This window comes from Acipenser ruthenus, chromosome 36 (genome assembly GCF_902713425.1).
Source record: "Acipenser ruthenus chromosome 36, fAciRut3.2 maternal haplotype, whole genome shotgun sequence".
In the NCBI taxonomy this organism is placed as follows: domain Eukaryota; kingdom Metazoa; phylum Chordata; class Actinopteri; order Acipenseriformes; family Acipenseridae; genus Acipenser; species Acipenser ruthenus.
The window spans coordinates 976517-988586 of record NC_081224.1 but is presented as its reverse complement, the minus strand read 5'-3'; the positions used below and the strand labels follow the sequence as shown (position 1 = coordinate 988586).

Here is a 12070-nt window from a genome sequence, read left to right as displayed (position 1 = left end):
TGATTCATTGTGTGACCCTGAGCAAGTCACTTAACCTCCTTGTGCTCCGTCTTTCGGGTGAGACGTAGTTGTAAGTGACTCTGCAGCTGATGCATAGCTCACACACCCTAGTCTCTGTAAGTCGCCTTGGATAAAGGCGTCTGCTAAATAAACTAATAATTCTCTAATGAAAGTTGGCGGTAAGCTCCACACAGCTGAAACGTCTCGGAATCATGCATTTTAACAATCCAGAGGATCTAAGCTTCCTCCCAGGGATGGAGGGGGATAAGAGGTCCGTTATATAACTAGGGACCCTGGCCGTGCCAAAGCGCTGTCCTTACAAAGTACCACCAAATGCTCCTGTCAGGCCACTGCACTGTGGTTATCACATTAATAAAACAGTGAATAATCCTCTCCAAACACCCAGACCCTAAACCTGAGGCCAGTATACTATACTGCAGCCATTACACATCTAAAGTAGTTCATGTTTGGCAGTGAATAAGCGTTTTTAAATAAAAAAAATAGTGACCAGAGGTGCCGGCTTCCTCAGTTATCCAGACAGGAACATTTCGTGGTACCTTTGTAGGCGCTGCGTGTGATTAGGTGAACAGTGATATTTTAAAAGGAAACACGGGATTGCACAGGAAGCAGATAATTTACTTTTAAGTAATAAAACCCTGTCTTTACAAACTGATACAGATATCTTTAAAATCGTGTTTTCATACCTAGCTCCTAAATAACGTCCTGTTCATTTAGAGATATTTTATTAGAACATAAGAAAGCTTACAAACGAGAGGAGGCCATTCAGCCCATCTTCCTCGTTTGGTTGTTAGTAGCTTATTGATCCCAGAATCTCATCAAGCAGCTTCTTGAAGGATCCCCAGGGTGTCAGCTTCAACAACATTACTGGGACCCTCACAATTCTCTGTGTAAATATTTTTTTTAGATAACTGGAAATTATTTTAGAGATTAATTTGCGATGTTTGTAAATGATAACACAGCCGGGAGCAGAATACGAATGTAATTGTGAAATCCTGTGAAATTCCCGTTCCTCCCGCCCAGGGGGCGACACTGGCCACAGTGTTGCCCGCAGCAGGAAAGAGGAAAGCACCCTTCGAATAATCGAAATCGAATCTCTCAGGCAGAAACAGAACACAAGGTGAATGGGGAAGGAACGATGGCAGCTTCGAATACAGAGCGAAGGGCTTTCGCGCATAAAATAAACAGGTACGTCACAAACAGCAACATTCTTTCCGATGAATGTATTTACAGCACCGGAGCGGACTCGGGTTCAAACGCGTTCGTTTAACCTTTTAAAGACGTTTTTTTAAGATGTCTTTGTTTTGTCCACTTCTCTGACTCCCCACTGATTTAGCAATGAATTGAAATCTGACATGAATGCCAATTTTTTTTAGTATTATTTTTTATATATAAAAGCTTTAAAAGGCTTTGCAGTAACTTTTGGCATAACAATCGTTTCTTTTGTTGTTTGTTGGTGGTCTGGTTTGCATTGTACTGTACTGGGAGTTTTCGATCCAGTCATCTCTGTGTTCCGTAATTAATCCAAACTGATTTGACAAAGTACAGCGACAATGCTTTTTTAAATAATTGTTCCTGTTTTTAAAAAGTGTTTTTTGAGGTTCAGGTTTTTATTTAAGCAACACAAACATATTTTATTATATAATAATATTTCAAAGTAATAAAAAAAATATATATAATTATAATGAGTACCATTGTCGTTTTTATGTTTTAACAACATGTATTACGGGCGGGGTACGTGAGAAAAAAACCCTATAAAAAGTTTGTGGGCATTATTTTGTATTTAGAAGAAGTTAAAGTTAAAGACAGTCCGTTTTAAAGACGGACCGTTTTGTAATCATTATAATGAAGTACTTTTCTCTCTTTCTTAAAACTGAAGCCGGTGTCACTTTGCGTTTTCGTCTGGTCGGTTTGAGAATGCATTGTGTACCATTTCCTGTTGTCGAACACAATTTCACACGGTGTAGTTTGAAAACCCGTTTCATTTCGTGCTCCAGTTTTCCAGATAACCGGCTTGTATTAAAAGGAGGTCGTGTCTTTTTGGGTTCAAAACAACAAAGCAATACAAAACCGCATATGCTACCTGTCTCGAGTAGGATCTTTACTGGCACCTTGCCATCTGTTTTCTGTACTGTACGAAAATACCGTAGCGCCGTCCTCAAAACACGATCGTTTCCAGATAGTGTTGTATTTACTGCAGTGTAGTTTAGGAAACTATAGTGTTGGCGCGAGTGTGTGTTTTCAAAATGAAGCATGTTAAAAAATACTACCCTTTTGTGTCGTTTTACCAATGCTATGCCCTTGTGTTGCCAAACCTGCTCGGCCAGTTTTGATTAGATGCGCACAGGAATATTGCATTTCATTTTCAGTCATGTTTACTGATACTGTGCGGAAACACGGGGGGGCAAACAAACTGGAGTGCAAACGCAGCCTTCTGTCTAATAAGCAGCGGTGTGGAGTAGTGGTTAGGGCTCTGGACTCTTGACCGGAGGGTTGTGGGTTCAATCCCCAGTGGGGGACACTGCTGCTGTACCCTTGAGCAAGGTACTTTACCTAGATTGCTCCAGTAAAAACCCAACTGTATAAATGGGTAATTGTAGGTAAAAATAATGTGATATCTGTATAATGTGAAATCTTGTAATAATTGTAAGTCGCCCTGGATAAGGGCGTCTGCTAAGAAATAAATAATAATAATAATAATAATAATAATAATAATAATAATAATAATAATAATAATAATAATAAAGCCAGAGTGCGCAGAAGGCTAACCCAGGGATGTCCAATCAATCCCAGTCCTGGAGGGCTATTCCACTCCAGGTTTAACAGGTAACACTGGATCTTCCGGTCTAAATGCGGATTTAATTGGATCAATTCAACGATTTAGAACAGGGTTGGAACAAAGACCAGGAGTGGAAGTACCACCTCTGGACTGAACTGTGGAAGAAGGCCTGGCAAACCGGCATTATGAATTATAACGGGAAATGTAAAAGCATGGGACCCTTCTCTTCGTCAGCAGTTAAGGAGGCATTCATTGGTTATTGAGCATCGCTGAGTTTATTCTGCCAGCCTCAATCACACATTCAATGATTGGTGAATCACCCTGGTGCCTGTCTGCATCGCGATGACACTGGACTGCTTGTGTGATCCTGGGTCTCGTTACAAAGCAAGTGCCTAGCACTGTGCTGTGGAATAGGATCCTGCTGCTATTGTGTATTTTGATCAACGACAATGCTCCACTGTTCTGCTGCAGTGACAAACAGCCCTGGTCTGACTGCGCTGCAATGCATGTGAATAATTTAAAAGGCATCTCGTTGTGGTTCCTTGGGCTGCTTCGCCTTTGCAGTACATCGTCAGCGAAGGAGGGAAACGAAAGGGACCAGAGACCCTTGTGATGAAACTGTGAGCTCAGAATGAGAGGGAGTGATGCAGCTCACTTAAGTGTGCAGTGTTATTATTATTATTATTTGTTTATTTAGCAGACGCCTTTATCCAAGGCGACTTACAGAAACTAGGGTGTGTGAACTATGCATCAGCTGCAGAGTCACTTACAACTACGTCTCACCCGAAAGACGGAACACAAGGAGGTTAAGTGACTTGCTCAGGGTCACACAATGAGTCAGTGGCTGAGGTGGGATTTGAACCGGGGACCTCCTGGTTACAAGCCCTTTTCTTTAACCACTGGACCACACAGCCTCCTGAGGTGAGCTGTGTTGTGTTGTGAGCTGTCTAGCCATAGCACAGTTCAAAGTTTTTAAAATACTCCCGTTACACAATTCAAATATTTTGGTGAAATTCCTTTTGTGTTCTTCAGCTCGGCCAAAAATAATTCAGGACTGTAAGGGTTAAGAAAGTGATTAAAAGCTCTTGGTTTAAGACAGAGTTGTCAAACTTTTTTTGGGGGGGGGCTAAATAAGGGATGACAAAGGGGCTACCCCCCCCCCCCCCAAAAAAAAGGGGCCACCCCCCCACCCCATGTTTTCATGCTTGTTAAAACGTGATCCAGTATTACTGCATTTTAACTGTAGTAATACATTTGTTTAGGAATGTGTTTAGCTGCTGTGGTGTTGAGTGGACGATGCTGCTGTCTGTTTCAACACTGGGCATTGTTATGTATATAACTACAATAACGAACAGATAACCCCCCAAGTCGTAGCTGTAAATGAATAAAATTTGGGCTGTCGCTGCACTAGTGGGTGTCTTGTCTTTTTTAAGAAGGGATTATTTATCGTTTCAGTTATTTAAGGAAGCGTGCATTTAAACAGCAGACCATGGCAAAATCCCTTTAAATCCCTTTGTTCATTAATAAGACATCAGCTTCCGGCATCTGTTAAATACATGAAAAGTTATTTTTAGTGTAAGGTTTAAAGTCTCGCCAAGCACATTTAAGTGTCATTGCAAAGCGCATTCTTTAGCAGTAGGACTATTTCCACAGACACATTTTTGCATCCAGTGCTTCGTTTCAATCTCCCCAGATCTGACGAGAGTGTCGTTCTGCGTCGGTACAGCCTGCTGGCTGGCTTCTTGTCTTGATGACAGATTTAAACCTGCTAATCATGAAAGAGGCTTGTGTGTACGGCATGTTATCGCAGACTCGGCATATTTACAGTACACATTCGGCTTCACCGGCGTGCTGCAGTCCGAGCTTGCTGGATAGGTCTGTTTGTTTGTGTTTTAAAGAAGTCTAACCCATTTCCAGATCTGTTGCGACGAGGAAATCCAGGAAAGGGTGGAGAGCGTTGCCGGTTTTCCTGGCTTTGCTGAGCGGTGTAATTTAACCCTGCGTGGTGCTGGGTGCGCAGTGCGTGGTTCGACAAAAGGAGTGCCTAGCAGAAATCGCTCACTCGCAGTCTTTATGTTTTTACTGCTGGGATCAACATGACTTTTGCATTGATAGTCTTTCAATATATTTAAAAACAAAATATTACTACAGTACTTCTCCAAGTTGGCTTGTAATGGCAACACAAGTGCTGCAGTAGTATAATGTCATTGGGGAAGCAGTGTGGAGTAGTGGTTAGGGCTCTGGACTCTTGACCAGAGGGTCGTGGGTTCGACCCCAGGTGGGAGACACTGCTGCTGTACCCTTGAGCAAGGTACTTTACCTAGATTGCTCCAGTGAAAACCCAACTGTATAAATGGTTAATTGTATGTAAAAATAATGTGATATCTTGTAACAATTGTAAGTCTCACTGGATAAGGGCGTCTGCTAAGAAATAAATAATAAAATAAAGCTGGTTCCCATATCAAATGGCCTATGTAAGACCAGAGAGAGATTCTGTAGAGTAGTCCTTGATGCATCGGTCTTTACATGAATGAATAGAAGCGTGGTCATGTTTGCCTGCTTGATGCTTTTGAAGCGGTGCTGGTTTGTTTCGAAGAAGCATTGAGATCGAGGTGAGGCTATGTAAGCAGGAGATGCTGTTGACCTTAAGGCACTGGGCAGCTTGAAAGATTGTGAAATCAGGACTCATTTTGTTTTGTTCGTTCCAAGCGATTCTGTCGGGGGGGGGGCCCCTCGCTCCTCTCCTCTCCCAAGTGTCTGATGAATGTGGGGCTTCCTGTAGCCTGGGGGGGGTGTGACTAATGAGAAAGCTCAAAACAACAGACAAGAGACTCTGAGATTCTGAACAGAGTCCAGCTGTGACTTTATACAACATGAAAACAAATTACAAGTAACATGGACCTCCTTTAAGACCCTGTGCTGGCGCTCAGAGCTGTTATATACGGAAAATAATATATATATTTAAAAAAAGTTTGAGAGTAATCGGAAAGTAAATCGGAACTAAATTCCTAACTTTTTTTTTTTTAAGCCAGGTAAGAAAATAGTAAAAAGTGTTATCCCGTTAAGGTACATACGAGTCCCACAAATAACTTTTAATGCTAACTTTTAGTTTTTTTGCAAGGAGGTGCACGAAACAGGGTTTCAAACGTACTGACTAGGTTGGACCTGGTCGTCCAGATTGTCAGTTTCCTCCTCGTGATGCTCGAGTCGCTCTCAAATGTGTTTGAAGAAGAAACCGTTTGAACAGCTGCTCAATTCCTTGTGTAAATAGGATAGCGTTTAAACGTTTTAAAGCCCTATTAAGAGCCCTTCTTTTTAGGTCATTACAACCCCAGTCAATTCTTTGGGCACCGATGCTTTTGCGATAGTCAATCAATCTTACTTCTACAGCGCCTTTCGAGATAAATCGCCTGAATAACATACAAAACAAGTCAAAGATGACAAAATACTAACGCCTCCTTAAATTGCATACAGTGAAATAGTAAGTCATTTTAATTATTGCTTTAAAAAGCAGTGATAATTATAGTTTTATTTAAATGTAGTACAGTAATCCGTTTTTTTTTCGTAAACCGATGCATTTTGCTGCTGTGTAAATTACCCGGGCTTTTTGTGCAAATGTATATTGTGAAGATTAGTTCAGAGATCCCACCAAAGTTTTTGTACAGTGTGTTGTGTGTGCTCCGTGCTGTACCATTGCTGGTAGTGTCACGTGAGCTGTTCAGTGTGTTGATATGTAAATAAATCCTGTTCGCCTGCAGGGGGCGTATCAGCCTCCGTCTCGATCTCCTGCCTGTCACTCAGCAGCGAATGCACGCACCCGCGCGGCAGACGGCTACCCTGTCACAAGCATTCATACCCTGTATCTCTCTAAACAAGGGATTTAGAGGAGCTCCCTGGTAAAAGCTGAATCTCAAAACAATTGTGTGACTATAGTAATGGTTACAGCTGTGTGTAATGGGGTTTAAAACAGGATTCATTTATCTGACTTTTTACATCTCCACCCTTTCTCTGGTCCCTCCGCAGTCCGATATGCGACTGACTGCTGTGTAATTGTATTTTTTTTAAATACGTCTGCTAAATTATAAAAATGCGTCTTTTAATCTTAATTTAAAAAGCAGCAACAGATGGTGCCTCCCTTACAAATCGTGGCAGATCATTCCACAACGTCGGTGCTGTAAAACCTGATGTGCTACTGTAGCTCTCAGTGGTTTCAGCAGCTGGCTCCATCCGTCACAGACTTCATCTCCGACTTCACAGCGTCTTCCAGAGCAGAAGCCGCGGGAGAGAACGCTTGTGTGCTTGTTTCTCAACAAGCGACAGCGAGGGCAGGAATAATTCATTTTCACATCTGCAGCCAGGCGATCCATGGGAAACGAATGACCCCCCGAAGCTCGTCCGAGAGATAAGACGCAATGCAGTCTCCAGTGGATTACACAAACCACTCTGGCAGCAGCCTGCGCTGTCCAAATTCAGCACGACGAACGATGAACAGACAGTCGTACACGTGGAATAGGATATTAACCCCCTGATGCCCAAGCAGTTTTGAAAATGAGAGAAAAAAAAAAAATTCAGTAACTAGATTCCCTTCCCTGTCCAACACAATGTTCTGCTTACGAAAAATTCTGGCTTGCGAGGCTGGATTTGAAAATAAAATAATAATATAGAAAGGTGGCGAAGCCTTGATGTGATACGGAAATGGGCATTGGAGTTAAACTCTAGAAGCTAAATACCGGTGAAACATACAGCAGTCGATGATCTAATGTCTACCTGTAGTGTTGGCTGGGTTCGTGAATTGTTTTATATGAAAATGCGTGAGAAGTTAACACCCAGATTTTGTTGGCTGTGCTGCAGCCTCGCTCGGAGTCAAGTGCCCCACCCTGGTGTGCTGTACACTGCACCCCTCCCTCGGGTGCTTGGGCTTTCTGAATAATTCGAGAGAGACAGTTGCAGTTAGTCATTGCAACGTAATTTTGGAGCATTGGCGCAGACTCAGGCCTAATAGCAGGCTGGGTGTTTCTTATTTAGTAATAAAACTACAGGCTTTCCTTTGTGAACGGATTCGTATGGTTATTCTGGCAGACTTTCATTCTTTCGTTCAGAGACATGCACAAAAATCAAACACATGTACAGCTCTGGCCAGAGGGTTTGCATCGCTTGGAATTTTAGGGTTCTGTACGAACATAATTTAGATCTTTTCGGGTCTTAAAGGATCCCAGTGATTCAGCATCAGCAACATGACTAGGCAACCCATTCCATCCCCTCCCCACTCTCTGTGTGAAGAAGAGTCTCCTTCAGCAACATGACTAGGTAACCCATTCCATCCCCTCACCACTCTCTGTGTGAAGAAGAGTCTCCTTCAGCAACATGACTAGGTAACCCATTCCATCCCCTCACCACTCTCTGTGTGAAGAAGAGTCTCCTTCAGCAACATGACTAGGTAACCCATTCCATCCCCTCACCACTCTCTGTGTGAAGAAGAGTCTCCTTCAGCAACATGACTAGGTAACCCATTCCATCCCCTCACCACTCTCTGTGTGAAGAAGAGTCTCCTTCAGCAACATGACTAGGTAACCCATTCCATCCCCTCACCACTCTCTGTGTGAAGAAGAGTCTCCTTCAGCAACATGACTAGGTAACCCATTCCATCCCCTCCCCACTCTCTGTGTGAAGAAGAGTCTCCTTCAGCAACATGACTAGGTAACCCATTCCATCCCCTCACCACTCTCTGTGTGAAGAAGAGTCTCCTTCAGCAACATGACTAGGTAACCCATTCCATCCCCTCCCCACTCTCTGTGTGAAGAAGAGTCTCCTTCAGCAACATGACTAGGTAACCCATTCCATCCCCTCACCACTCTCTGTGTGAAGAAGAGTCTCCTTCAGCAACATGACTAGGTAACCCATTCCATCCCCTCACCACTCTCTGTGTGAAGAGGAGTCTCCTTCAGCAACATGACTAGGTAACCCATTCCATCCCCTCACCACTCTCTGTGTGAAGAGGAGTCTCCTTCAGCAACATGACTAGGCAACCCATTCCATCCCCTCACCACTCTCTGTGTGAAGAAGAGTCTCCTTCAGCACCATGACTAGGCAACCCATTCCATCCCCTCCCCACTCTCTGTGTGAAGAAGAGTCTCCTTCAGCAACATGACTAGGCAACCCATTCCATCCCCTCACCACTCTCTGTGTGAAGAAGAGTCTCCTTCAGCAACATGACTAGGTAACCCATTCCATCCCCTCCCCACTCTCTGTGTGAAGAAGAGTCTCCTTCAGCAACATGACTAGGTAACCCATTCCATCCCCTCACCACTCTCTGTGTGAAGAAGAGTCTCCTTCAGCAACATGACTAGGCAACCCATTCCATCCCCTCACCACTCTCTGTGTGAAGAGTCTCCTTCAGCAACATGACTAGGTAACCCATTCCATCCCCTCCCCACTCTCTGTGTGAAGAAGAGTCTCCTTCAGCAACATGACTAGGTAACCCATTCCATCCCCTCACCACTCTCTGTGTGAAGAAGAGTCTCCTTCAGCAACATGACTAGGTAACCCATTCCATCCCCTCACCACTCTCTGTGTGAAGAAGAGTCTCCTTCAGCAACATGACTAGGTAACCCATTGATCGCCCCTCCCTTTTTATAAACCAGCACCTCCTTCTCTAAAATTTCTGTGAAATAAAAAAACAAAAAAAGTTGCTTGTTCCCAGAACAGGGATGGAAATGAGACTCAGCTTGCAAGCAGTGTGATCCATTCCTGGTTTCACTGTGAGTTTAATAAAAAGACGCACCTGAGCTTGTTACCTGTACACTGCGGCTTATCAAGCTTGCATTAAAACCTTGAATGGGTAAAACTGCTATGCAATAGGAGTCTTATTTCCAACCCGTGCGATTTGCAGAGGGTTTTGAGTTTGATGGAGGCCGAATAAATATCCAGGGGGTGTCTCATTGATATCTACCCAGGCCGTCTTGCACTGCAGCGGGATCGGAACTGCAGGCTGGCAGAGGTGAATTCCTGGCCTTTCTCTCAGCGAGACAGTGAATATCTCTCTCTCTCTCTCTGTCTCTCTCTCTCTCTCTCAGGACGGTGGCAGCTGAAGTGAGGAAGCAGGTTTCCCGGGAATATGGAGGGTCTCCTCAGCTGTCCAAAAAAAGGAGCGGCTCCCAGCAATCTGTGAGTGAACAGCTGCTCATACCTCCCTGCCAAACACTCCCTCTCTGTCTGTGCGGCTGCTTTTGGCTTGCTCTGTGTCGTTCTGTGCTTTCTGTTCTGTTCTGATCCTTTCCTCCTGTCGCTCTTTGCTTTCTGTCATTCTTTTTTCTTTCTGTTTTCGTTTTGTTCTTTTTTTTGTCTGTCTTTCTATCATTTGTTCTGTCTTGTGCTATTTTTTTTATCCTTCTGGTTAATTCAATATCAGTACTGTACTGATTTTATTATTTGTTTTTTTTAATTGAAATACACTATAAATTCATAAACAATAAAAAAAAAATCTAATTGATTTAAAAGTTCCTTTCTTTTTGGAAAACAGTAAATATGTCACGGTATATAATTTAAAATATATATATATATATATATATATATATATATATATATATATATATATATATATATATATATTCATTTAAAATAAGTCCATTCGTAAATACTGTATCAAAATCATTTCTAAAGCAGCCGTCCCTGTTGTTGACTTAACCAATAAAAAATACCGTAATATCAAACAATCGCCAGGAAGAATAAACTCTAAGCGATTTATATTTTTAAAGGAAGTTTCCCAGCAGTTCTGTATTGAATGGGGTTGGCAGATGTAGGTTTCATTACTTCAATCCTGAGAGAGCCCTGTACTGGAGTTGATAATGTTCACTGAACAGCTGGGCATTGCGCCCCCTTGCTGCCCCTGCAGGAACAGCACGTCCAGTGCTGTGTGGGAGAATGCTTGTGTTGTGGACAGGGGAGGTGTGAGTGCTACTCTGTGCGGCTGGGTTTAGGGGCGGAGGGTTACACTCACAGTTTACTTTCCCCTGACCGCTCACTCTGAGCACGCATGTCTCCAGAGGCAGGGCGGGGGGCGGGGGGGCGGGGGGGGCGACTGCATTTCTGACATATTTTCTTCAGGAAGACAGACACCCTCATTGTTGTATTTTCCTGTATGTATTTCTCTTGAGAAATCTGTTGAGGAACCAGATTCCTGTGAAGATTGGTTCAGAGGGGTTGGGGTGGTCCGGGGGTCCCAGGTTCGGGGGGTTGGTGTTGACAGTTAATCCCAGTAAGGCTAGTACTTGATAAGTCCTGCTTTTTGGAAACGGACAATCACGCTCTCAGAGTGTGACAGGTAGTTGTTAGCAAGTTGCTGCTTAGACCAGGTACTCCCTTGTAAAAGTTTCCCATCGTAAAAACATAGCAAAGTATAAAACAGCATAGTATGGTAAAGAATAGCGAGGTCTAGTAAAGCATGTTAATAAACATGGCAAACCAGGATAAACTCTGGTAAATGGATTGTATAACCAGGGGAAAGCGTGTCAAAAACACATTGGTAAACTTTTCTAAGGGCTGTGCCATAGATAACAGAAGTTACCATGAGAAACCTACAAACCAGAATACTTCCTTGCAAGACTAAAAATACATTTCTTTTTTTTTAGATACAGCAGCATTACTTCAATTCAGAGTTGCTTTTTTTTTTTTTGCAAGTACAGGAAGTGGATTGGAGAAGGAGGCTGTTATTCACGACTAAGAGGAAACCGCTGTAAAAACCGCTAAACCACACAGACCGCCGCTGTACCCCTGCCTCTTAATACAGAGAGTTCCCAAGAGACCTCTTGAACTCAGGATGTTCAATCTGCGCTTGTCCGGTTTATTGTAGCTGATATTAAAACTTTGTCTAGTCGTTTTTTTTTTTTTTTTTTTTAATATACAATCAAAGTAACCAGCTATATTACATTTCTGGGACAGTGTCCATTCAGTCATATTAATAATATTCCCATGCAGCTGGAGCAGAGAGAGATTGATAATGAATGCCATGGTCCTGCTTACTTGTCTGAGTTACTTATCCCTTACAAACATGCCCGTACTATGAGATCTGTTCATAACAGTCTCTTATTTCCAGGAACTTGTTTGAAATTCTATAGAACTCACTTCTGGCTTCTATTCAGAATGCTGAGTTTGTTCGTAATTTTTTTTTCATCTTGGCCTTTTACCAGCATGCAGTTTGGTGCTCTCTTATATACAGGGATGGAAATCAGACTCCTGTTGCATAGCGGTTTCACCCATTCCAGACTTTACTACGAG

General features: G+C 42.9%; 1 protein-coding gene across 5 annotated transcripts in view; it reads left to right on the top strand.

Moving 5' to 3' along the window:
- Window positions 1-1076: 1076 nt before the first annotated feature.
- The window catches only part of LOC117401943 (dedicator of cytokinesis protein 7-like), a 57357-nt gene continuing 46363 nt past the window's right edge, over window positions 1077-12070 (top strand). For all 5 annotated transcript variants that reach the window (XM_059007907.1, XM_059007910.1, XM_059007909.1 and 2 more), the window contains exons 1-2: window positions 1077-1206; window positions 9871-9961. In XM_059007907.1, the coding sequence (XP_058863890.1) occupies window positions 1157-1206; window positions 9871-9961 (141 nt within the window). In that variant the 5' untranslated portion in view covers window positions 1077-1156. The remainder of the gene's footprint in view (window positions 1207-9870; window positions 9962-12070) is intronic.